The following is a 21,961-nucleotide window of genomic DNA, read 5'->3' as shown; positions in this document are numbered from 1 at the left end:
GAGCCGAGCGCAGCCGAGCGACGTGAGAAGCGTACGAGCGCGCGACGGCGACGCGTGCGGCGCGCGCGNGGAGCGNGGNGGTGGGGGGGGGGGAGGGCGTGCCGTGTGCTTCCCACCCGCCTCGCCTCCAGCTCGACCTCGTGCCTCCTCACCTCTCAGTCCACCCTCAGGACGACCCAAGACGACGTCGACAACGGCGACGACGACTTCAATCACCACCACCGCCGCCGCCACCTAAGCACATCATCCGCCTCGTCACCTCGCACTTCGCATCACCAGGACAATACCAACCTAGCCCACCCACGGCCGGCCGTGCCTAGGCCATCAGATCCGCCATACATCCCCTGCACCAACGCCCTCGTCCCCGGTCCTCCTCGATCTTCATCCTCTTGCCCTGCACTCCCAACTCTCCCATCGCCCACCCTCAAGCATGGCCGCCGCAGCCTCTAGATTCAGCATATCCAGTCGCACCTCGTCCGCCCCATCACCTGCACCACCGCCGCATCCACCGCTACCATCAGATACCACCCAGCCAACAGCTCCCGCACCAATGTCAACCACCCCACCCGCATCCCAGTCCCAGTCCCCGGCGCTGGCCGCCAGGTCGCTACCTGCCTCCACACTGGCCGCACCATCTGCGGCATCGCCGTCTGCCGGCGAGCGCCCCCTTCGATGGCTGCTCATCGATGTCGCAGAGTCGTCTCGCACCTTTCTCCGCGCCTTGGCCTCCTCCGAGGCTGATGGCAGCGTACAGGGCCAGCAAACCACCGCAAACGGCTCCTCCGCCTCGTCTACCGCGCCGACCTCTTCGAATGCCGCCCAGACCTTGACGCACCAGAAGCACCTGTCCACGGCCGCTCCAGTCCAGGGTGCCGCCGTGGGCCAGCTCGACAAACGCCTATCGCTGCCCTTTGGAGGGTCCGTTGCCAGCAACGCGCCCTCGAGCTCAAAGGGCCCTTCAAAGAAGCCCAGCTTCATGTCCCGGCTCAGATCAGGCAGCACCTCGATCAGCAGCGCCGCCTCCTCGTCCTCGGAAAAGGAGAACAAGTCGATCGACGCACCCGCGGCGGCCTCTCAGATCGCCAATGGCGCCTCTACGCCGGCGCAGCTCTCCCCCAGGATTCAGGAGGCAAGGCTTTCGGCGACGCCGCGACAAACAGTCGCTAGGCTCGCCTCTGCGACACCCGAGAGCTCGGACGTTGGAGCCGCGTGGGCTCTTGTCAAGCAATGCGGCGTCCACACCGTCGACGAGGCCGTTGGCAAGGCTGCTGCCAATCATATCGACGTAGACCCGCAAGCCTTGGCAGACCTGATTCGGAGCGAGAGCATCGAAGCCGTCTACATAGGGGAAGGGACGAAGCCGGACCGCGCGCTCGCCGTGCGTCTGCTGGAGGCTCTCTCTGCGGCTGGACCACAGAAGGCGCCAAATGCGATCGCCGTCGATCCGGCCTTGACTCGGGCCCTGACGGCTCAGGATGCCGCTTCCCTGGTTGCGCTGGCCGCTCAGACCGGCACTTGGCTGGCGCTTCCAACGAAGTGGGGCCGAGATGGACAAGCAAACGCCAACGCGCTCGTGCAAGGCTGCGCCCGGGACCTGCTGGAGGGAAGGCTATACAGTCCCAGCTTCACCTGGGATGAGACGCTGGCGGTGCTTGAGGTGAGCCGACCGGATCGCGACGGCATGAGGGCGAAGCGAGTAGGATAGAAGGACTCACTTGACATCCTGCATCATCCCTGTCCCTGCCAGAGTCTCGACGAGCTGAGGCAGACTGCGGTGCCGCTTCCTCCGACGGCCCCTGCAGAGGTACCTGCTGGCCGGCTGCCAAAGATCGAGGACCTCTCGGACACGAGCATGGAAAGCACGGGGAGCAGCGTCGCCGCTTCGCCTCGGCTCGGCACGCCCGCCGCGGACGAGTCGACCACGAACCTGTCGACTGCCGCGTTGCGTGCAAAGCTGCAAGAGGCACAACACATCCTGCGCCAAAAGAATGCACTCATCGCCGCACTAGAACAGCAGCCTCGAAGCGGCGGCAGCAGCAACGGCGTGGGCGGTGGCAGTCCCAGCCTCGGATCGTCGGCCAAAGTTGCGAGGTCGCCGAGCCCCGCTGCCTCGCTCCGCCCCAGGAAGACGAGCGTCGGCTCGACTCAGGAAAGGAACGCTGCTCCATCGCGCCCGGCAACACCGACGAGGACGCGCAAGAACAGCAGCGCCAGTGTCGCCGGCGAGGGAGCCGTCGATGGCGCCTCGACTCCGCGACGCCCGACAGGCTCTGCGGTTGGCCAAGGAGCCGCTCGAACGCGGAAGAACAGCAAGAGCAGCCTCGTCGACAACCAGCTGAACCTGAGTCCGCCGGTGTCGAGCGTCAATCAGTTCGACAGCGCGCCGGCATCGCCTACCAGCGGAGCGCTGGAGCCTGTCAAGGAGGCCCGTCGAAACATGGACAGGGCTCTCGCCGCCGGGCTGGCCGATTCGCACCGCTCCCCGACGGTGGCCAGCGAGAACCGACGCATCGCCTCGCTGACCCAGCAGGCCAACGGGATCGCTGCAAACGGCGGCGGCGGCGGCGGCGGCGGCGGTGGGTCCGGGAAAGTGATCCACGCACTCACCGCCGAGCTGGAAGAGACGAAGCTTCAGCTCGACTTGACACGGACGCGGCTGCGGGCCGCGCAGCTGCAGGCCTCGGGGCTCCAGCGGCAGCACGACGACCTCAAAGACAGCCTCGGCCGGACGCGCCTGGAAAACGAGTCCAACGCCCAGATGCTAGCGCGCAAGGAGCGGCAGACGTCCGAGGCGCTGGAGCGGGCGCGCAAGGCCGAGCACGAGGCCAAGGAGCTCGGGCGGAGCAGCCGAGAGTGGGGCACGCGGGTGCGCGAGGTCGAGGCGCAGCTGGGCCAGGAGCGGATCCTCAAGGCGAGGGCCGAGGCGCAGTACGAGGCGCTGTCGGCGTCGTGGAAGTCGACGCGGGAGAAGCTGCAGCAGGACGTCGAGCAGCTGCGGATCGACGTGTCGAAGCAGGCGATCGAGAACAGCGGGGAGGCGCAGAAGCTGCTCAAGGTCAAGACCGAGATGGAGGAGGCGTGGAGGCAGCGCGACATGGAAAAGGGCGCGCTGGGCGACCTGCTCGAGCGGCTCCAGAGCCAGCAGCAGCACGTCGAACGCATCATCCAGCAGAGTGTCGGCGCGCTCGTCGAGAGGCTCGACGAGTACGAGAGCCACACGCGCAAGCAGGACGACGAGGTGGCCTACGTCGGCGGCGAGCTGCGCAGGATCCTGCGCCTGATGCGCAGCGGCTCGACGGATCCCCACGCGCCGTAATGGTCGGCCTGGCCGGCCTGGCAGGCAGCCGGCTAGCTGGCTCTGCCCGGCGCAAAGCTCGAGGATGGGATCGAGTATCGATAGACCTTCGCTTTGCTCAGTCGCAGTTGTTTTGCAATACCGCATCAGCCCTTGTGGGCGCACAGTCTTGACCTGTTTCCCCGTTGCGATGGCGCTCTAGAGGCTTGCCCGCCAAATTGATCACGCCAGCGCACGCACCGTGTCGGCGATCAAAACCGCCGACGGCCCTTTCTGAGAAGAAACGTGGGCGAGGAAGAAAAACATACAGGCCGGGCGCAGGGCCCGAGGTTCGGGGTGGGGGATGGGGGGAATGGGGCTCCCCCGAGGCTGAGAGGGACCCCACGCCATCTGCTCGCCCGCCTAGCCTGGCAACGCACGCACGGCTCGACCTTTTCTTCCCCGAGCGCTCCTTCTTTGCGACCGACGACATCACCACCATCTAGAGATCCAAGAGCATCGTCGCATTGTGATCCGGCAGCGCCCTCCTCACCCACCCCTCTATCCTCCGCGCACACCTCCATCCACGCATCTCTCCCGCCACCTCCGCCGCCTTCGCCCACGATGGTCAAGCAAGTGACGCTCGAGGTGGATACGATCCTCTTTGACATGGACGGCACCCTGATCGACTCCACGCCCGCCGTCAATGCGACGTGGGCGGCGTTCGCAGAGCAGTACCAGCTCGATCTGGACTTCGTGATGCAGACGTGCCACGGCTACCGCACCGTCGAGAACCTGCGGCGCTTCATCCCGAGCCTCTCGGACGACGAGCTGCCGCGCGAGGTGGAGCGGTTCGAGTCCAACATCCTCGTCGTGGCGCAGCAGAACCAGGCTAAAGGCATCGCCGGTTCCATCATCGCCATGCCTGGTGCCAAGGACTTGCTGCACCAGATCAACTCGACCCGCCCCACCACCGCCACCGCCGCCGCCGCCGGTAACCACGGCTGGGCCATCGTCACTTCGGCCACCAAGGCCTACGCCCAGCAAGGCTTCGCCTCTGCCAACGTCTCGCAACCCCCGCGCGTCTTTATCACCTCGGACCTCTGCACAAAGGGAAAGCCCGACCCGCAACCTTACCTCCTCGGCGCCCAGCACGCCGGCAAGGACATCAGCCGCTGCCTCGTCGTCGAAGACGCCCCGCCCGGCATCCGATCCGGCAAGGCCGCCGGCGCCAAGACCCTCGCGCTCCGCACCACCCACGACGGCGAAAAGATGCAGGCCGAAGGCGCAGACCTCATCGTCGAGGACCTCCGCAGCGTTGCGGCCCGCTGGTCCGACGACGGACAGCGCATCATCCTCACCATCCAGGCAGAGGAGCCCGAAAAGGGAGAGGCAAAGGGCATCTCGGCCCTCGCCAACCACATCCGAAAAGAAAACGACCCCACCGCCGCCGCCAACTAGATAGACCTTCCAGCCTCCCACTCGGAATGCAATAGACTGCCTTGTGACGCAGACGGAAGGTACCCGCCCGCCAGGCCGTCGGAAGGTGGGTCGCCGAGACCAGGCCTGAACGACGACGACGACGACGACGACGACGACGACGACGACGCCGAGGCTCGCTCGGAGAAATTGGCTTTCGGCTTTTGGTTTGCACGCAACGGACAAAACACAGTGGCGCTGTGTCTGCACCTCTGGCCTGCTCGACGTCCGTCGGGCGACGGCATGGAGAGGCCCAAAAGAGGTCAGCACACGTCATGCGAGAACGAGACGAGGGGACGACGGGACAAGAGAGGAGGAGGAGGAAGGAGGAGGAGGAGGAGGCGGCGAAGAAGAAGAAGAGGAGGGGTGGGTGGACGGTGCTTTAATACAAGACGAGCGAGCCGACGAGCGAGCGAGCGAGCAGGGGTGCCAGGCATCCGTAACTTGGGGGGTCTGAGGGGTACCGGGGGAGGATGGTAGTGGAGACGTCAACGTCGGACTGTAGCCGCACCGCTGCGCGGCACCGCGTCGAGGCGCAGCGTCGGACGTCGCGCATGCAGAACGCCAAGGGCCTAGAGGAAAGGCTGGCTGCGCTTCTGGACCGATCGACGCCCTCAAGGCGCACCGCCCTGGGCCAGTCGCATCTTCTCCTGCTCGAGCCGCTGGTAGAGGAGGCCCACGGCCATCTGGATGTTCGGAGGAGGGCCGGTGATGGTGACGAGGCGCTCCGAGCCGCTGCCGCCGGCGGCAATACCGGCGCCGGGCTCCATGATCTTGATATGACTGGCGCTCATGCTGCGGATCTCGTTGATCTTCGAGCCGCCCTTGCCAATGATGCAGCCGACCAGGTCATTGGGGATGAAAATCTGCTGCGTCTGCGAGCCGGGCGGGAGCTGAGGCGACGCGGCCGCGTACGGCGCAGCGCCTCCAACGGCGCCAGCGGTGTAACCGCCAAACTGGCCTGCAGGCGCACCGCCGGCGGCGTAGCCCTGCTGGGGCGACATGCCGCCACGTGCGGGCCCCGCTGATGGCCTGTAGGCGAGGTTGTTGGCGTTTCGGTCCTGGTGCTCGAGCAAGATGGTGCCGACGTAGTAGACGGCGATGTGGACGGCGTCGGCGACACCAGAGATGCTGAGGACGCGCTCGGTGCTGCCGGGCAGCATGGCCTCGCCGGCCGTCAGCCGGGCGCCGGAAGCCTCCTGGATCTCCTTGATCTTGCTGCCCTGCTTGCCGATCACGGATCCCATTCTCGAGTTGGGGACGATGAAGCGGATCGTGACGGCGCGCGAGCCGGGCACCGACGGCGCGTCAAAGGGCTCGTCGTTGATGCGGCGGACGATGAGACCAAACGACTGAAGGGAGGCAGGGTCACAGGGCAAGGTGACAGCTGCGGGTCAGCAGAGAGACTCTCACCGGTCTCGCGCGCTTGGTCCAACAGCAAGCTGGCCCGAGACTCACCTTGCTGACGGCATCGAGGGGACCGGAAACAGTGAGGATGCGCTCGGGGTTGCCCGGGATGCTCTCGCTCTGTAAAGACGAGGACGGGTGCGGAGCAATGCAGTCAGCAGCTGTTGGCCCACCCTACGATGTCATTGGACGTTGACCCATCAACGCGGCAGACTCACAATGTTGAGACGAGCACCGCTCTTGTCGCGGATCTCGTTGATGTGCTTGCCCTGCTTGCCAATGATGATGCTGGCGTCGGCGGTGATGATGAGCGCCCTCATCGAGATCTGGCTGGCCTGGGCGTCCTGGCCGTCGACGGAGCCCGAGCCCTCGGCGCCGTTGTCGGCGCCGTTGCCGTTGGTGCCGGCACCGGACTCGTCCATCTTGTTATCGCCGGAGGAGCCAGCGACGTCGGCGGGAGCGTCCGAGGGGCCGAGGTCGACGGCATCCTTCTCCTCGGTGCGAGGGTTCATCTCTACTTCGGGCGAAGACATCTTGGGCTTGGCTGCGGTCTCGGAGGTGTTGTCAGCGTCGCCCTGCTGCTCAATCTTCGGCTTCTTGGATTCAGGGTCCTCGGTCTTGACGTTAGCGTTGGAAGGAGCGGTCTCGTCCTTCTTGTCGAGTCGCTTGGCTTCGGGTTCGGGGGAGTTGGAGCTGGAGCGAGGGCGCTTGGTGGTCTCTGCCATGTCGTGATGGTCCAAGGTGCGCGAGAAGAGGTGAGGCAGGGCCGCGTCGACGGAAGCGGAGCGGGGGATGCCAGGAAAGCGTGGGTTTGTGTGCTCGATCAGTATTCAGCACTTCCCCTGAGGGTGTCCGAGCGAGCGAGGCAAGTCGGCGAGGAGGCGGCGTGGGTGAGGTGATCGAGAGGAAGTCGGGGCGTCAGGAATAGGTGGGAGGTGTGGAAAGGAGAGGGAAGGTGACGGGCTGATACACACGCGATGCAGGTGTGAGCTGCGATTGGCAGTGTGCAGAGGTTAGGAGAGCGCAGTGGAGTGCCAGCGAGGCGTGTCAGTGTCTTCCTGGAGCATGGCACGGCATCCGATCCAACGACGAAGGACCATCGATGATGTAGAAGGAGAAAAGTAACAAGGCCGGAGAAGTCGATCTCATCTCCGCAGTGGACGCAGCGCGTCCCGCATTGGGGGCCTCAGTTACGTTCGATGCCGGCCAGCTCGAAGAGAGGCCACAAGTGCAGCGTGATGCCCCGCGAGGGCGGGGTTGGTTGGTAGCTAGCATCCACACGTGACTGACGCAAGGTCTCGACTCACCTGTGTGTGTGCTCAGAGGGGAGCTGGCGACGTGGTGGTTCCGGAAAAGAAGGGGATGGGCGGGCCCGGCTCTTATAGCTGAGCTTCCAGAGGTCGGTGCAGGCTCAATGAGGCGAGGCAACGACGTGCGTGCCCGGGTCGGGGGAGGGTCGTCGCTTGGCGGAAGCAGCCAGAGGGCAGCTATCAGTGATGCGGCGGTAGGGGCGCGGATGCGAGCCGAAGGTATCGGAAGCAACCGGTCTTGGGCGCGAGGTGTGGGTGCGAGTGCGGGTGCGGAACGATAAGGTGGCGGTCGTCGAGACAGGGAGGCCAGGTGTTTCGAGGCGTAGTCGGTGAGAAGGAAGGTCGGCGGGCGGTGGTGGGGATGGGGCGGTGGAGAGAAGCAGGCACGGTTCAGGGAGGCAGCCCTGACAGGCCCAGGCCCAAGCCCAAAGCCCAAGCGGCGGCCCCGCCCAGCAAGCGCAGGTCTGGCCAGGCCTGTCTGCCAGCTAGCCCAGGCCAGGCCAGCCAAGACGGACGGGCAGCCGGTGCCAGCCCAGCCTGACAGGGCCCCCCGGCCCTCAAGGCTGCCCTGCCCGCTCTTCTCGCGCACAGCTTTTTGCCCTTGGCTCGCCAACGGCGGAGGGCAAGCGGCGCTCGACCCGAGAAAAATTGGAACGGCTCGCAGAGCGCGCGGGCGGTGATCGGGCTCGCGGTGCTGGGGTGACCCACCTCTTGGTCGCGGACAAGCCGATCCGACCACCTTGCGGCTGCCACTTCCGCCATGCCCTCTTACACTACTACTGCAGCAGGGCGCCGCTGTTGCAACCCAGCTTCGGCATCGGGTCGGTCCGTTCTGTTGGGGCCGTGGGCAAGGCTATGCTTGTCCACATGGGCCTTTGCTCCCGCGCCACCTTGCCGACCTCAGACATCACGTCCGGACGACTACGTCCGCGCCTGCGCCGGCCAATCGCACCGCACCGTGTCGTCTCAGACGCAAACGGAGCCTCAGAGATGTATGGTGTGGCAGCACCCTGCGCAACACGATGGAGGCGAAGCACTCGATGCAGAGCGAAACAGAGCCAACGGGACTTCCTCATCTTAGAGACGGAGCATGCCGCACTGACCAGCGACTAGGAGCGGTGAAAGCCACAGTTGAGCGGAGCGGCCGAAGATCTAGCTTTCAGCAGCAAAGAGAGCGAGCTTGGGGGCTGGTCGACATCGGCTCGTCCGCCCTTGCGCATTTGGGGGCCCACAGCTCGGCCACCGCCGCGTGCAGAACGGAACGGTTACGAGGGCAGAGATACGCAGTCAGGTCGTGTCGGTGTCGAAGACGGTGCGGATGAGCTGAAGAGCAGGATGCGGCGACAAGAGCTTTAACCAAGGTCAAAGTTGTTGCCCAGGCGGAGCAGTGACGACGAGATCACAATGACGGGCGAGCAGCCCTAAATGCGGGCGCTAGGACGCGCGGGGCGCTGGGGAGCGCACGATGCCGTGAGGCGAGGGCGACTAGACCTTCGAGAGCCTGGGCACATCGCTCGAATGGAAGCGCCTTCCGGAGATCAGCAGCCAAAGGTTGGTGTTGGAGTCGATGAAAGAAGCCAGGGCAGATGTCGTATAGTACAGGCAAGGTTTTGTGAGGCGTGCCATGGGACAGCAGGAGGTCCTCGACCCCATTCAGTGACGCTTGCGACAGCAGGTCGGGGGGTTGCCGCCTAAGGGATGCCAGCCTAGGCGGCAGGTAGAGTGTCGGAACGTCCGAAAGTTCACGTTAGGAGCTGTTGTCGATGGCAAGGATAGACTTGCAAAGAGGAAGTAGGACGAATGTGCGGTAGCCGCAGGACGAGACCCGGATCATCGCCGGATGCCTTGTGGTCGCTGGCCTCCGCGTCCCCTTCTTGCTTGGGCTGCAATGAGTGAGCACAGCGAGGCGCAGGCGAAAAGAAAGCGCTTGGAATCAGTTTGTGCTGCACGAGGAACTTCCTCGGCGAGGCAGAACCGCTGGCCGCGCTCGCCACTCACCCCTCATGATGGTCGCGCGTCCTCTTGCGCTACCGATACCCCTGCCCTTCATGGCGTTGGGACCGACGCGCTTGAACATGGGCGCCTGCTGCAGCATGTCGGGCACGATGACGAACCGGATCATGTTGCCGCGGATGTAGACGTTCTCGAGGTGCGACTGCTTGCCGTCCTTGGCGGTGACGGTAATGTCCTTCATCGAGACGTTGAAGTTGTCCTCGGCTGGTGGGGCGAGAATCGGGGCGACGCAGCGTGAGGGGAGAAGAAGTCTTCAGCATCCCTTCCAAAAGCCCGAGGAGTCAGCTGGAGGCTGCCGCGGGCGGCTGGCGCTCACCATCGTAGAGGGTTCCGCGATACGACGCTCCGCCCTTGAGCTCGACGGTGATGATGTGGCCGACCGCCTCGTGGATGAGCTTGACGGGAATGCCGATGGTGCCCATGTTGTGCTCTTCTGCTGTGTGCGAGGCGCTGCCTGAATCTTGGCGGATGAGCCGATGTAGGGATGTCCGAGAAGAGGCGGGCGACGGAGGCTACGGGGAGGATGGGATGGTCCAAGAGCGAGAGGTGCAGCTGGCCAGCCGGCAGGGCAGGAAGGCCCAAGCAGGGCCCGATCACACGCCCGCTCGCCCGGCCCTGATTTTCTGGGCCGGGGCTGTCGAAACTCCACACCTGCTGGCCTGCTGGCGTGACTTGACTGCGTGGGCGCGGCGGGGGGGCATCAGCCAGCCGGCCAGCTCTCAAGCAGCGCTCGCTGAGGCACGGCTGGCCTGGCAGCTGGCAGCTGGCAGCTGGCTTGGCCGAATGCGCCGGCAGACCGAGGGCGGCCAGCCCAGACGCACAGACGCGGGGCGAGGGGGCCAAGCTCTCGAGCCTCTCGGGCTGCACCCTTCTCCCTGGAAGCCTTCGTCGCTACTTCGACCATCTCGTTCGCATCAGCTCAGCCCCCTTTTCCCTCTTTGATTCCACCTAGCACGCACTCACCCGGAGCGACTCTACCTTCCAGCTCAGTCCAACCCATCTCAGCCCAGCTCAGCCCAGCCTGGTCGACTGCCAGCATGGCCTTCTACGCCTCGGCCGGCGGGCCGCTTTCGCCGGGCTACAACGCCACCTCGGCCTGGGGAGGCAACGATAACGCTGAAGAGGACCCTTGGGCACAGCCGTCGACCTCGACCTCGAACACCGCTGCTGCAGGTCCTAGCGTCGGAGCACCCGCCAACCCGTACGCTGCGCAGTCGCCGCCCGGCGGCCTCTCGCCGCAGCACCACAATCCGCAGGCTTATCAGAGCTCCTACTTTGGCAGTGGCTCGCCGCCGACTTCCAACGGCGCAGCGGACAGCCGCCAGAACGGAAGAGATGCTACCGCTGCTGCATCTGCGGCCCAACAGCCGGCCGGTGGATATGGACAGGCGGAACCTCAGCCTGCCTACGGTGCTCCAGCTGGCCAGTCTTTCCACCAAGCTTCGGGTTCCTCGGGTTCCTCGACATCTGTCGCACCTCCACAGCCATCGCACCAACACCTTCAGCAGCAGCAGCAGCAGCAGGCACCAGGACAGCAGCAGCCACCAGCGCCACAGGTCCAGCCGCCCCCGCAGCAACAGCAGCAGCAGTCGTCGTTCCCGTCCCAGGCCCAGTACCAGCAGTATGCCCAGACCGCCCAGGCCCAGCCCGCAGCGTCCCGCTTCCAGTCTCATACCCCCTCGACGCTGCTGCCCTCGGAGCCCGCGGGTCTTCACGGAGACCAGGGCAACGGCTACGGTGCGGCGCCGCGACAGCTCGCGCCTGGCTACCCGCTGCCGGCATCCAACTACGCCGTACCGGCCTACTCGCCGTTTGCGCGCGTGGATAGCCTCAACCAGCGCCGCGAGGCGCCCGAGGACATGTACGGCGTGCCCGAGAACTTTCTCGAGGTCGAGGTGCGCAACCCCATGACGCACGGCTACGGCCGCAAGATGTACACCGACTACGAGATTGTGACGCGCACAAACATCCCTGCGTTCAAGATCCGCTACTCGTCGGTGCGCCGGCGCTACTCGGACTTTGAGCACTTCCGCGACATCCTCGAGCGCGAGTCGACGCGCGTCAACATCCCGCCGCTGCCCGGCAAGGTGTTTACCAACCGCTTCACCGACGAGGTCATCGAGTCGCGGCGCGAGGGCCTCGAGCGCTTCCTCCAGGTCGTCGCGGGCCACCCGCTCCTCCAGACCGGGAGCAAGGTCATGGCCGCCTTTTTGCAGGACAGCGGATGGAGCAAGGACCAGTGGATGTAGGCGCCCGCCCGTCGGCGGCGGCGGCGGCGGCGAAGGCGTTCCATCGACCCGGCTCCTATCGACTCGGTTCCCGCTCCACTCGGCCCCCAGGCTCAGGACCCCACAGCATCTTCCCCTCTTCCCCGTCCTCGTCCCTGTCCGTGCTCGAGGCTCAGTCACGCAGCTGCGCTCCCCTCCGCAGCGACCTCTTGCTCTCTGGCCAGGCCTTCACACGGCCACCCAGGCCTTCTCGCGTCTCTGCGGCGTCGTTCGATGGCTTCTCAACCCCTCCACCCACCCGCTCCCATCCCACGCATGCACATCCATCCGCCCGCTCCCCGACCCTGTATATAACCCACGGCCGGCGGCCGGCACGCGCTCGATTCCGCATCCATCATCATCCCCATTTCCCCCGGCACAAGAAGTCGCGGCATGAGCAAGAAGAGTGCGAGAAGAGACGAGGAAGGGAAGGCGGCCTACGGATTGGAGTCCGAGTCGGAATCGAGGATCTCGACGACCTCTCGCTGCTGCTGCTTGAGGGCCGACTTGGCAGCCGTCGCCGCCGCTCTGGGTCGCGACGCCCGTGTCGTGAGCGGTTGCGGCGGCGGCTGCGGCTGCGGTGGTGGTGGCGTAGCGATGGTTCGACCATTGTGGTCGATAGCGTCTTCGGGTTCGGTCTCGGTCTCGCTGCCGAGATCGTCGGGTGGCGGCGGTGGCGGTATGGATCGACGGCCGTCTTGCGGTGCGGGGTGCTGGTGCTGATGCTGGTGCTGGTGCTGGTGCTGGTGATGCTGGATCGGTGCGTCATCCTGTATCGGATGGGCAGCGGCCGCGATGGCTTCCTCGTCCTCGTCCATATCGTTTTCGCTTGCCGCTTGCTCCGATCGACCCACGCCGGGGTGCAGACGACGCTGTTGCTCCGCGTGTGCCCGTGCGCGTTGTTCCTCGTCATCCTCGCCCTCGTCCTCTTCGTCGGCCAGCAGCTCGTAGATCTCATCGACCTCGTCGGGCGAGAGCACCAAGTCCACAAGGTCACCCGCCAGATCCGCCACGGATTCCAGGCGGGCAGAGGCCGTTGCGAGTCTCCTCACCCTCTTCTCCACCGCTGCTCTTCTCCTTTTCCGTTCCGGATCCTCATCGTCCCTTGCGGCCGCTGAGGCGTCGGCATCGGCGTCGGCGTCGAGGTCGAGGTCGAGGTCGAGGAGCTTCAGCCGGGTCAGGGACATTTCCTTTTCCTCGTCGATCCAGTCAGGCTCGGGCGCAAATGCGATCCGGTTGAGGGCGACGGTGAATGTCTGTCGGATGCCGTTGAGCATGTTGTACGTCTCCTGATCCTCGAGCTTCTGCGCGAGGCTGATGAGCCCCCACCGCGTCGAGGCGCCGTCAAAGGCGTCCGGATCCGAGTCGCCCGCCGCAGAATACTGGCTGTCGCTGCCTTCCCCGGGTCCCACTGAGGGTGGAAGCGGGTAGCGGTAGAGCACCGTCAGCAGACGGACGTCGAGCGTAAGCCGCTCCACCAGGTGCTCAAGGCCCGTCTCGAGGTCCTGTCGGCCCGATGCGGCCGGGAGCAGCTCTGGCCGCAGAGTGGCGAGGATGCCGTGCGCGCCTTCGTTCCAGAGCGTGTCGGCATCGAGCGAGAGACACTTGACCAGGGCGGCCAGCAGCGGCGCCGAGTCGGCCAGGATGATGTGCGTGTCCCGCGCCTTGATGGCCGCCTGCGTCAGAAGGATGAGGATGGTGCGGTGCAGCGAGTGCCACTCGCGCTCCGGCAGGTCGTACCGCCGATCGACGAGGTGCTTGGCCATCACCTCGAGCACCGAGAACCGACCGCTGCGCGAGCTCCGTCCGGCCGTGGTCGCGGCCATCGAAGTGGCGCCGCCACCGGTCGAGGTCGAGCTGGGCGTGTTGAGCGAATGACCGAGCTGCGGGTCCGGCCTGGCCGCGAGGCAGGCATGGACGAGGCTCGAGTTGGACGACATGGATGCAACGAGGCGGACCGTCCGTTCGATGCTCGAGCACCGCCGCCGCCGGTCCAGGAGCGTGAAGAGGAAGCCGTCGGTATCGCCGATGAAGCGCAGCGCCGACTCGAGGGGCTGGCCCTGGAAAGCCCAGCAGAGGACCTCGAGGACGTCGACGACGGCTTCGACGAGCTCCTCTCGAGCATCCTCTCCCATGTCCCACGGCTGCTCCTTGTCCTCGTCTTCAGCTAGGTTTGACGCTGCTTCGGCGTTGGCGGCGGCCCTGGCTCTCTCACGATCCACAAGGCGGCGCGCCTGGCTCTGCGCCTGCGTCGCGATCGGACGCCCCCGGTCCACGGCTTCAGGCGCCGGCGCGCCAGAAGTGAGGGTCGATGCCGGAGACGAGACGGAGATCGGGACCACGTTGCACTTCTTGATTGACTCGACCAGGATGATGGTGAGGCTGCGGGGGGTGTCGATCTCTTCGGTCGAGATCGCGTCCGATGCGCTGCCTTGCGTCCGTCGCTCCTCGGCCCTGTAGTCCCACACGCCGTCCTGCGGCGTCAGGATCTTTTCTGCCAGGGGTGGATGCGCCACGCACAGCGACCGTGCCAGCTTCAGCGTATCCCGGAGGCAGTCGGTCATGCAGAGGCGCAGGAACAGGCCCATGAGCGTCTGCAGTGCGGCGGCGAGGCCCTCGAGCAGGTCCTGCATCCCGTCCTCCAGGCCCTCCTCCCAGCCGTCGTCGTGCTCGAGCAAGAAGCGGAAGCGGTCCTCGCCGTCGGATACGCTGCCCTGCGTCAGCACAGCGTTGAGGTACTGCGTGGCGAGGGCGTACCGCTGCAAGAGAATCGAAGGCGCGCCCGCAGGGATCTCGGCGTTGATGAGACGGTGGATGGTGCTGTCGTAAGGCCTTGACCCGGATGGCTGACTGCCAGGCGGCGAGCCCTTCGGGTTGTACCTCGTCCTAGGGTGCGAGAGAGGCGTCGATGGGATGGCGCAGGTATGGCTGAGCACCTGCCCCACGAGCTCGGCGCGCCTCCGCACCAGCTCGCCAACAGCCCAGTAGTACCGCTGCTTTCGCCGGTATGCGGCGGAGTCGAAGCCAGCTTCCGCAGGATGAAGCTCGTCTCGACCTCGCTTCGACGGCGTGTGCGGCAGCCCTCGTGGTGACGGCGGATCGAGCAACGGGGCATCGTCCATGCTGATGTCGACCGCGTCCTGACTCAATCCGAGCGCCGAGGCCGGTCGATGGACTTGCACTGCGGCTGTCGGCTGGAACTTGGCCGGCAAGAGCCCGGGATCGTCGAACGAGTTTTTGAACTTGGAGAAGGCCTTGCCCTTTCCCTTTGTGCTGCTCGGTCGGCCATGGGCGTGGACACCATGGCTCGCCTCGACCGCACCGGCTCGCCTGCTTGGGCTGACGGGTTCTGCCCGGTCCAGTGCCGCCGAACGACCCAGTGTCCGCGGGGTCCGCGAGGTCGAGGAGCTCGGCGTGATGGGCCGGCCGCCGTTGCGGTTGCGCTTTGTGGGGGTCGTGAGGCCGGCGGCGACCTGCGACTCTTGGCGGCGATCGCGGTCGCGCAGCGTCGAGGGCGGCACGCGCCTGACGCTCGAGGGCCAGGCCCTGCGGCTGGTGTCCTGCTCTACGCGGCGGAAGGCGGTGGCCGTCTCTAGGCGCTCCATCTGGCGCTGATTGTCGGCGTGGAGCTTTTCGAGCGTGGCCTTGTGCTCCTGCTCCATGCGCACCTCTTTTTCGCGCAGCTTGGCATTCTCGAGGTTGAGCTTGTTGAGGTTCTGGCGCACCACTGCGACCTCGCCCTCCTTTGCGCGCTTGTCGAGCGTCAGCTTTCGGATCGCCTCTTCTTGTTGCTTGGCCGCCCTCTGCAGCTCTTGCAGCTGCTGCTTGAGCTGTCGGAGGTCGACATCGTGAGCGCTTGGCGGTGGCCCCGCCTCGAGGGCGGCGGCAGTGGCGGCAACGGTGGGGGGTTCCCTGCGGGCGGGTACGGGTTGCTGCGAGACGGGCTGCTGCGACATGCGGATAGCCTCCTCCTCTGCCTGGTCGAGGCCGTTGTTTCCGGTCCACCAGTCGTCGTCGCCGTCGCCAAACTCATCGTCGCGAAGGTTGTGGACGATGACCTCGTCTGCACCGGGAGATCGTCTCTGCAGGCGCCCAGGTGGTTGCTGCCTGGTCGAAACGGCAGCGTGAGGCTGTGGGGCGATGCTGGTGGTGGTGGGGGCCTGACGCGATGGAGAAGCCCCTTGGTCCTCGTCGTCCTCCAGAATGACAGCTTCGTGCCGTAGACCGGTGCGGCCGCCGGATGTGACGCGTGCGAGGCCGTTGGATAGCTTCTGACGCTTCTGAGGGTTGATGAAGGTGCCCTTGCGAACGCCGCTCCCGAGGTTTGGGGTCACGAAGGAAGGCGGCTGTGCGGTGCGGACTGCAGATGCATGGGCGGCGGCCGTGAGGTTGGCAGTGGCGCTTGGCTGCTGCCTGTTTTGGAGCGACTGGGAAGCAGTATAGGAGGCTTCCACCTGGGCGAGGGACTCTTCGAGCTCCGGGTCGAGGGGAGCGTCGTCAAAGAAGGCGTCGAACTCGTCGTCGTCGTCGACGGTCATGTCTGGGTATGCGGTGTGGTGTGCGCCATGGGGAGCGGCCTTGTCGCTCGCTCGCTCTTTGTGCGGATAGGGAGAAGCAAGCTGAGCAAGGCGGGCGGCGATGGTGGCGAGACCGAAGGGCCAGAGGCGAGGCGAGGCTGAGCTGCTGCGGGAAGCCGAGCGAGCGAGGGCCGCACCCTGGCCTGCCACTTCGGAAGTCGGAGGTGCTTGCCAGCCAGCCAGGCAGGCCAGGCCAGGCCAGGCCCAAAAGTGACGAGCGTCTGGCGCGTTGCGGGCGGTCGCGTATAGAGAGAGGCCTGCGGGCCAGGTCGCGTCGTCGAGCCCTGCAGCGGCCAAGAACCAGGTGGAGGCTATCCCTGGGTCAAAGCGCCCTCCCAACCCCCACCACCACCATCCCCCCATCGCAAACCTCATCCTTTCCCTCATTCTCCCTCCCTCCCTTGGCCTGCTCAACATCGCCCATACGCAACCATGGGTATCAAAGGTAAGCACGAGCAGTGTTGCCGCATCTCGACAGCTCCGGCTGGGTCTCGCCCCCGGGCCTACTCACGCCTCATCTCCGCTCGCTTTTCGCCCCCCTCGCAAATCTCGCAGGCCTCACCGCCCTCATCAGCGACGAGGCGCCCGGCGCCATCAAGGAAATGGAGATCAAGACCTACTTTGGACGCAAGGTCGCCATCGACGCATCCATGAGCCTCTACCAGTTCCTCATCGCCGTAAGGCAAAACGACGGTCAGCAGCTCATGACCGAGTCCGGAGAGACCACCAGCCACCTCCTCGGCTTCTTCTACCGCACCCTCCGCATGATCGACTACGGCATCAAGCCGATGTACGTCTTCGACGGCAAGCCCCCGGACCTCAAGCAGGAGGTGCTCAACAAGCGCTTCGGGAAGCGAGAAGAGGCAAGGGAGCAGGAGGAAGAGCAAAAGGACGTGGCGGACGTCGAGAAGATGGACCAGCTCGCGCGCAGGCAGGTCAGGCCCACCCGACAGCACAACGAGGAGGTCAGGCACCTCCTCAAGCTCATGGGCATCCCCTGCGTCATCGCCCCCTCCGAGGCAGAGGCCCAGTGCGCCGAGCTCGCCAGGGCCGGCAAGGTCTACGCCGCCGGTTCCGAGGACATGGACACCCTCACCTTTGGCACGCCCATCCTCCTCAAGCACCTCACCGCATCGGAGCAGAAGAAGCTCCCCGTTCACCAGGTCGACCTGCCGCGCGCCCTCGAGGGCCTAGGCATGACCATGGACCAGTTCATCGACCTCTGCATTCTCCTCGGCTGCGACTACCTCGACCCCATCAAGGGCATCGGTCCAAAGACGGCGCTCAAGCTCATGAAGGAGCACGGCAGCCTCGACAAGGTCGTCGAACACCTCAAGGCCGAGGGCAAGAAGAGCGTCGTAATCCCCGACGTGTGGCCGTTTGAAGAGGCGCGCAAGATTTTCCTCGCGCCCGACGTCCAGAAGGGCAGCGACCTCGACCTCAAGTGGGAGGCGCCCGACGTCGAGGGCATGGTCAAGTTCCTCTGCCAGGACAAGGGCTTCAGGTGCGTTGCGTCGTCCCATGTGTCGATGGCTCTTCGGCTCGAGTCCTTTTGGAGCGGAGGATGGCGACTGACGCGTTTGCTGGTAATATCTGCCTCCCGCGCTCCGCCATCCGACAGCGAGGACCGCGTGAGGAAAGGATGCGAGAAGCTGCAAAAGTCGCTCAGCCAGAAGCAGCAGGGAAGGCTGGATGGCTTCTTCACGTGAGTGCGGCCCGTCTCGCTGCCGGACACGGCGCCAGTCGGGCACCGGCTAGCGTAGCACGCCGCTGACCCACCCGTCGCTCCTTTACGATCCACGTCCTCTCTGCCCGCAGCGTCGCATCGTCATCGGCCAAGAGAAAGCCCGAGGCCGACGGCAAGAAGGACGCGAAAAAGTCAAAGACGGCCAGCGGCGGCGGTGCGGCCAAGAAGGGCAAGAAGTGATGCGTCGACGCGTGGTCCCGTCTTCCAACGTATGCCTCTGCACCTCCTCTCGATCGACCTCGCTGAGCTGCACCGCGCCGTGATGCAGCCCGCACTGTACTTGTAGCCTCCCAAACATCCTGGCATTTGGCATCCGATGCGCTCCTCTCTTCCTCTGCTCGACTGACGGTGCCGGCCGCCGGCGTATTTGCCTAGGCGGGATGGAGGCGCGGCGGTTGAGCGCGAACCGCCAGTGATCCGGCCAGATCGTCAGAGGTGACGACACCATCCTTGGTCGTTGTGGTACGATCGATCGAGCCGCCCGTCACGTCTCGGTAGAAACTGGGATCAACCCCGACCCACCAAACCGCTCGAGAAGGTGTCAGTACTGCGCCACGTGCATCCTGCCACAGCAATGGAGGGGCCGAGGCGAGAAAGGGCAAGAGACTCACAACGACTGGTCAGAGGAATAGTCGTACCGCGGCGTGGCGGTCTGGTTGAGCTGGCTAGAAAAGACGTCGGCGACGCGGTGCGTACGGACGCTCCACGGTGCCCCGCTCTCGTCTCGTCCCAACACTTCCTCGTTGCCCAACACCAGCCAATCCCCCTTCTTTCCCGTGACGTGTACGTCCCTCGTGACCTGCACGTCGCCCGTGACGAGTACGTCCCGGGAGAAGGAATGGTCGAGGTGCGTCGTGGATGTCGTGTTCACCCCAGCCCCGACGTCGCCAGGTCGGAGAGAGGTCGTGACGCTGAGCGGGTACGAGAATCTGAGCTCGATGCTCTTTCGTCCTCCCTTTTGTCGGCCCGATGCGGAGTCGACGTCAAAGTGGTGCTGCTCTCCCCGACCTTTGTTGCCCCGCCGGCCAAGACGGAGCGGCTGCTCCATCTCCGTCTCTGCCTCCCCCTCCCTCTCATCGGCGTCATCGTCTTCATCGGCGGCGGCGGCGGCATCGATGACAGTCGAACGGGTCCATCCCGACGAGCGCTGGATCGTCACCTGCTCTCTGGCCGTGACGCTCCCTCGGTTATCGTACCGCATCTCCTGCTGCCACACCACCGTCTGGGCCGCCCGACCGCGCCGTCGTTGGCTGCCCGTCGAAACGGTACCTCTCACCTCGAAGCGGCGCTGACCCACGAGCTGAGCGTGGAAGTCGAGCCGACCTACGTCGTCCTGGAACGGATCACCCTCCAGCCGGCCCGTCACCGAGACAGCGGGGACCGCATCACCCCTCCGGTCCCCGTCGTCGCCGGGCGGTGCCAGCTCGCCCGTGGTCCTCTCGTCGCTCTCGTCGCGGTAGACGGCCACGTTGCCCGAGACGAACCAGCTGGCATCGTTGATCCTGCCGTCCCTCTCTCCCGAGGCGACGCGCACCTTGAACTCGTGCGGCCGTCCGTCGGTCAAGGTGCCGAGGAAGGGGGTAATGTCGATCGAGTAGGTGGGCGAATCGAACGCGCCAAACGACGCAGAGGGCCGCCAGAGGAGCGGGCTGATGCCGCCCGTGTAGATGACGGGGTACGGCGCGGCGAGGCCGGCCAGCCGGCCGTCGATGTACAGCTGCACCTCGCGGTACGGTCCGTGGCCGAAGTAGCCCTGCTCGGTGGCGTTGGTCAGCTGCCCGAAGAAGCGATCCGGGATGAGCGTGTACCAGAACTCCTCGGTGGCCGTGCCGGTCGCAAACAGCTCGACGGTGGCGCGCGCGGCATTGTGCGGCAGCTGCAGAGAGACGGCACCGTCGCCGCTGGATCCGCCCAGCTGGAAGAGGGAGCTGTCGTTGCTCTTGCGCCGCGAGATGGGCAGCACGACATCGGGCGCTCGTTTGGCCAGCGGCGCCAGGCTGTTGCTGCGGTCGACGTAGGCGGTGACGGACAGCGTCACTGCCGCAATCTCGCGGGCGGAGGGGGGGGACAGCAGCCGAGTCGTCAGCCATGCTTCACCCTGCAGGCCCCATTCCGTTGCGTGAGCCTCGACTTACGGTTGAGCGCGCCAGTATAGGTCGCATCGACGATGTTGGGAAAGTCAAAGACGACGGTGGCGTCGCGCTTGAAGAGCGGGTAGAAGCGACCGACGTCCCTGCTGGTGGACCACTCGATGCCCGTCCGGGTGGGCTCGGGGTTGTCGGTCCTCCAAACCTCTACACCGTGCCCGGTGTCGTCGTTGCCCAACCAGATGGTGCCGAGGCGATCAAACTGGCGACCGACGGATGCACCTCGGATGGTGAGCGTGAGGCCGGTCCAGATGGTCGGGTCTTTGCATCGCTCGTCGTCGAACGAGGCGGGGCTGAAGGGTACGACTGAGGGCTTGCCGTAGCTGTTGCCAAAGGAGCGCGTGACGAGGTCGAGGGTGCAGCTGGAGGAGTCGGGGCTGAGGAGGAGGGGAGCGGGGCGGTTGAGCTCGAAGTTGAGCGTCGGTCCCGCCGGCTGCCTTGCGGGCGTCGTGTCGGGCGAGGGGATGGATGAGCCTCCCCTCGCGCCCGCAGACGAGTCGGGGAAGCGAAACGGCCCGAGCCAGTGAGGAAGAGGGTCATGGGAGGATTGCTCCGGGTGCTGCGCCGAGGGTAAAGGCCATCCCGGGCGGGAAGCACCGACGACGACAGCGGCGAGCGCCGTCAGCGCCAGGGCGAGGGCGGAGGTGCGCAAGAGCATTTTGGTCGACTATCGTTGTCGTGATGGTTCGTGATGAGGATGGTGAGTGGCGTCGGCGGCGTTCACCCCGTCCGTTGAGGACTCCAGGCTAGGTGTGAGGCCGAGTACGGCGCGTCGGATGGCCAAAGTACTGCAGCCAGAGCGAGCGAGGTCGAGGGCAACGGGCGACGGGCAAGAGGCAAGAGGCGAGATACGATCAGCCAGCGACCCGTCTCTCAAGCGAGCCATCTCGGCCGGCCCAGAGCCCTCCGGCGGCTGAGACCTGCTTCCCCGCATGACAGCTGGGTGTTGCTCTCTCCACAGGCCCCAGCGCGTCGCGCCGGAGGGGTCAACGGGCAAGCCGCCTTTGCCCGTGTCACTCGATATAATGGCCAAGGCGGATCCATCTCTCTCTCCCCGTCTCGCTCCTTTCCGCATGCCGTCGACATCTTCAGGAGCGCAAAGTCTAGATTGTGTTATTGCGGATACAGAGTCAGGATCGTGTGTGGCTGCCTGGGCAGGTGTTGCGGTGGCCAGACTGCGGTCGCAGAAGAGGTCGACGACGTCGGTGCTACAAAGAGGTCGACGACGAGGCGGTGCCACGCAGACCTAGCACACGTGCACAGCACCGCTCCTCCCGGCTGCGACGTCGGTGATGGCCGTCCAGACTGTCGAAAGATCAGAGAGGACGCACGCGCACTTTCAGGTCAGCGTCCCTTTCTGCTCCCGTCCGTTCGCGATGGCACGGCACGGCCTTCGGCGCCACACTCACCACTGATGACGAGCACCACCATGCCAAACACGGCGCACGCGACGCTGAGCGGCCTCGTGCTCTGCCACCACTTGCGCTTCGACGCCGGCGGCCGGAAGCGCACCGTGGCGCCCGGCCGCAGCGGCAGTTCGACGTCCTCGATCGGCACCTCTCCCGCACCGGGCCGTCGCGAAGTCGTCGGCAGGTGCGACGGGCCGTGCGACCCCGCGCCCGACAGGCCCGGCGCCTCGAGGTCGTCGAGCGTCGCCCCTCCGTCGTCCTCGTCGTCGGATTCGTAGTCGTCGATGCGGATGCGGTTCTCTCGCTGCCCATCCCTCGCTCCGCCGCGGAA

General features: G+C 65.7%; 9 protein-coding genes across 9 annotated transcripts in view; 4 read left to right on the top strand and 5 right to left on the bottom strand.

Annotated features, from left to right (window-relative positions):
- Window positions 1-430: 430 nt before the first annotated feature.
- On the top strand, window positions 431-3,316 carry PFL1_02521 (uncharacterized protein; the record flags this gene model as incomplete). Its single annotated transcript, XM_007880038.1, has 2 exons — window positions 431-1,657; window positions 1,748-3,316. The coding sequence occupies 2 exons, from the start codon at window positions 431-433 to the stop codon at window positions 3,314-3,316; spliced, it is 2,796 nt and encodes a 931-aa protein (XP_007878229.1).
- Window positions 3,317-3,898: 582 nt separating this feature from the next.
- PFL1_02520 (uncharacterized protein) lies at window positions 3,899-4,735 on the top strand (the record flags this gene model as incomplete). The annotated part of the gene is made up of 1 exon (XM_007880037.1): window positions 3,899-4,735. One exon carries the CDS (start codon window positions 3,899-3,901, stop codon window positions 4,733-4,735), a length of 837 nt encoding a protein of 278 aa, XP_007878228.1.
- Window positions 4,736-5,367: 632 nt separating this feature from the next.
- Window positions 5,368-6,885, bottom strand: PFL1_02519 (uncharacterized protein; the record flags this gene model as incomplete). Its single annotated transcript, XM_007880036.1, has 3 exons — window positions 5,368-6,105; window positions 6,212-6,280; window positions 6,379-6,885. The coding sequence occupies 3 exons, from the start codon at window positions 6,883-6,885 to the stop codon at window positions 5,368-5,370; spliced, it is 1,314 nt and encodes a 437-aa protein (XP_007878227.1).
- A 2,415-nt stretch (window positions 6,886-9,300) lies between these two features.
- On the bottom strand, window positions 9,301-9,905 carry PFL1_02518 (uncharacterized protein; the record flags this gene model as incomplete). The annotated part of the gene is made up of 3 exons (XM_007880035.1): window positions 9,301-9,353; window positions 9,469-9,687; window positions 9,800-9,905. 3 exons carry the CDS (start codon window positions 9,903-9,905, stop codon window positions 9,301-9,303), a joined length of 378 nt encoding a protein of 125 aa, XP_007878226.1.
- A 615-nt stretch (window positions 9,906-10,520) lies between these two features.
- On the top strand, window positions 10,521-11,732 carry PFL1_02517 (uncharacterized protein; the record flags this gene model as incomplete). Its single annotated transcript, XM_007880034.1, has 1 exon — window positions 10,521-11,732. One exon carries the CDS (start codon window positions 10,521-10,523, stop codon window positions 11,730-11,732), a length of 1,212 nt encoding a protein of 403 aa, XP_007878225.1.
- Window positions 11,733-12,187: 455 nt separating this feature from the next.
- Window positions 12,188-16,702, bottom strand: PFL1_02516 (uncharacterized protein; the record flags this gene model as incomplete). The annotated part of the gene is made up of 1 exon (XM_007880033.1): window positions 12,188-16,702. One exon carries the CDS (start codon window positions 16,700-16,702, stop codon window positions 12,188-12,190), a length of 4,515 nt encoding a protein of 1,504 aa, XP_007878224.1.
- Window positions 16,703-16,759: 57 nt separating this feature from the next.
- PFL1_02515 (uncharacterized protein) lies at window positions 16,760-18,254 on the top strand (the record flags this gene model as incomplete). The annotated part of the gene is made up of 4 exons (XM_007880032.1): window positions 16,760-16,772; window positions 16,883-17,831; window positions 17,949-18,032; window positions 18,146-18,254. 4 exons carry the CDS (start codon window positions 16,760-16,762, stop codon window positions 18,252-18,254), a joined length of 1,155 nt encoding a protein of 384 aa, XP_007878223.1.
- A 427-nt stretch (window positions 18,255-18,681) lies between these two features.
- On the bottom strand, window positions 18,682-20,879 carry PFL1_02514 (uncharacterized protein; the record flags this gene model as incomplete). Its single annotated transcript, XM_007880031.1, has 2 exons — window positions 18,682-20,111; window positions 20,210-20,879. The coding sequence occupies 2 exons, from the start codon at window positions 20,877-20,879 to the stop codon at window positions 18,682-18,684; spliced, it is 2,100 nt and encodes a 699-aa protein (XP_007878222.1).
- Window positions 20,880-21,467: 588 nt separating this feature from the next.
- Window positions 21,468-21,961, bottom strand: part of PFL1_02513 (uncharacterized protein) — a gene marked incomplete at both ends in the record, with an annotated part of 2,385 nt that continues 1,891 nt past the window's right edge. The window contains 2 exons of the mRNA XM_007880030.1: window positions 21,468-21,526; window positions 21,631-21,934. Coding sequence (XP_007878221.1) covers window positions 21,468-21,526; window positions 21,631-21,934 — 363 coding nt within the window. The remainder of the gene's footprint in view (window positions 21,527-21,630; window positions 21,935-21,961) is intronic.

This window comes from Pseudozyma flocculosa (assembly GCF_000417875.1).
Source record: "Pseudozyma flocculosa PF-1 unplaced genomic scaffold scaffold00007, whole genome shotgun sequence".
NCBI lineage: Eukaryota > Fungi > Basidiomycota > Ustilaginomycetes > Ustilaginales > Ustilaginaceae > Pseudozyma > Pseudozyma flocculosa.
The sequence above is the reverse complement of the archived record's forward strand: the minus strand, read 5'-3'. Positions and strand labels throughout refer to the sequence as shown.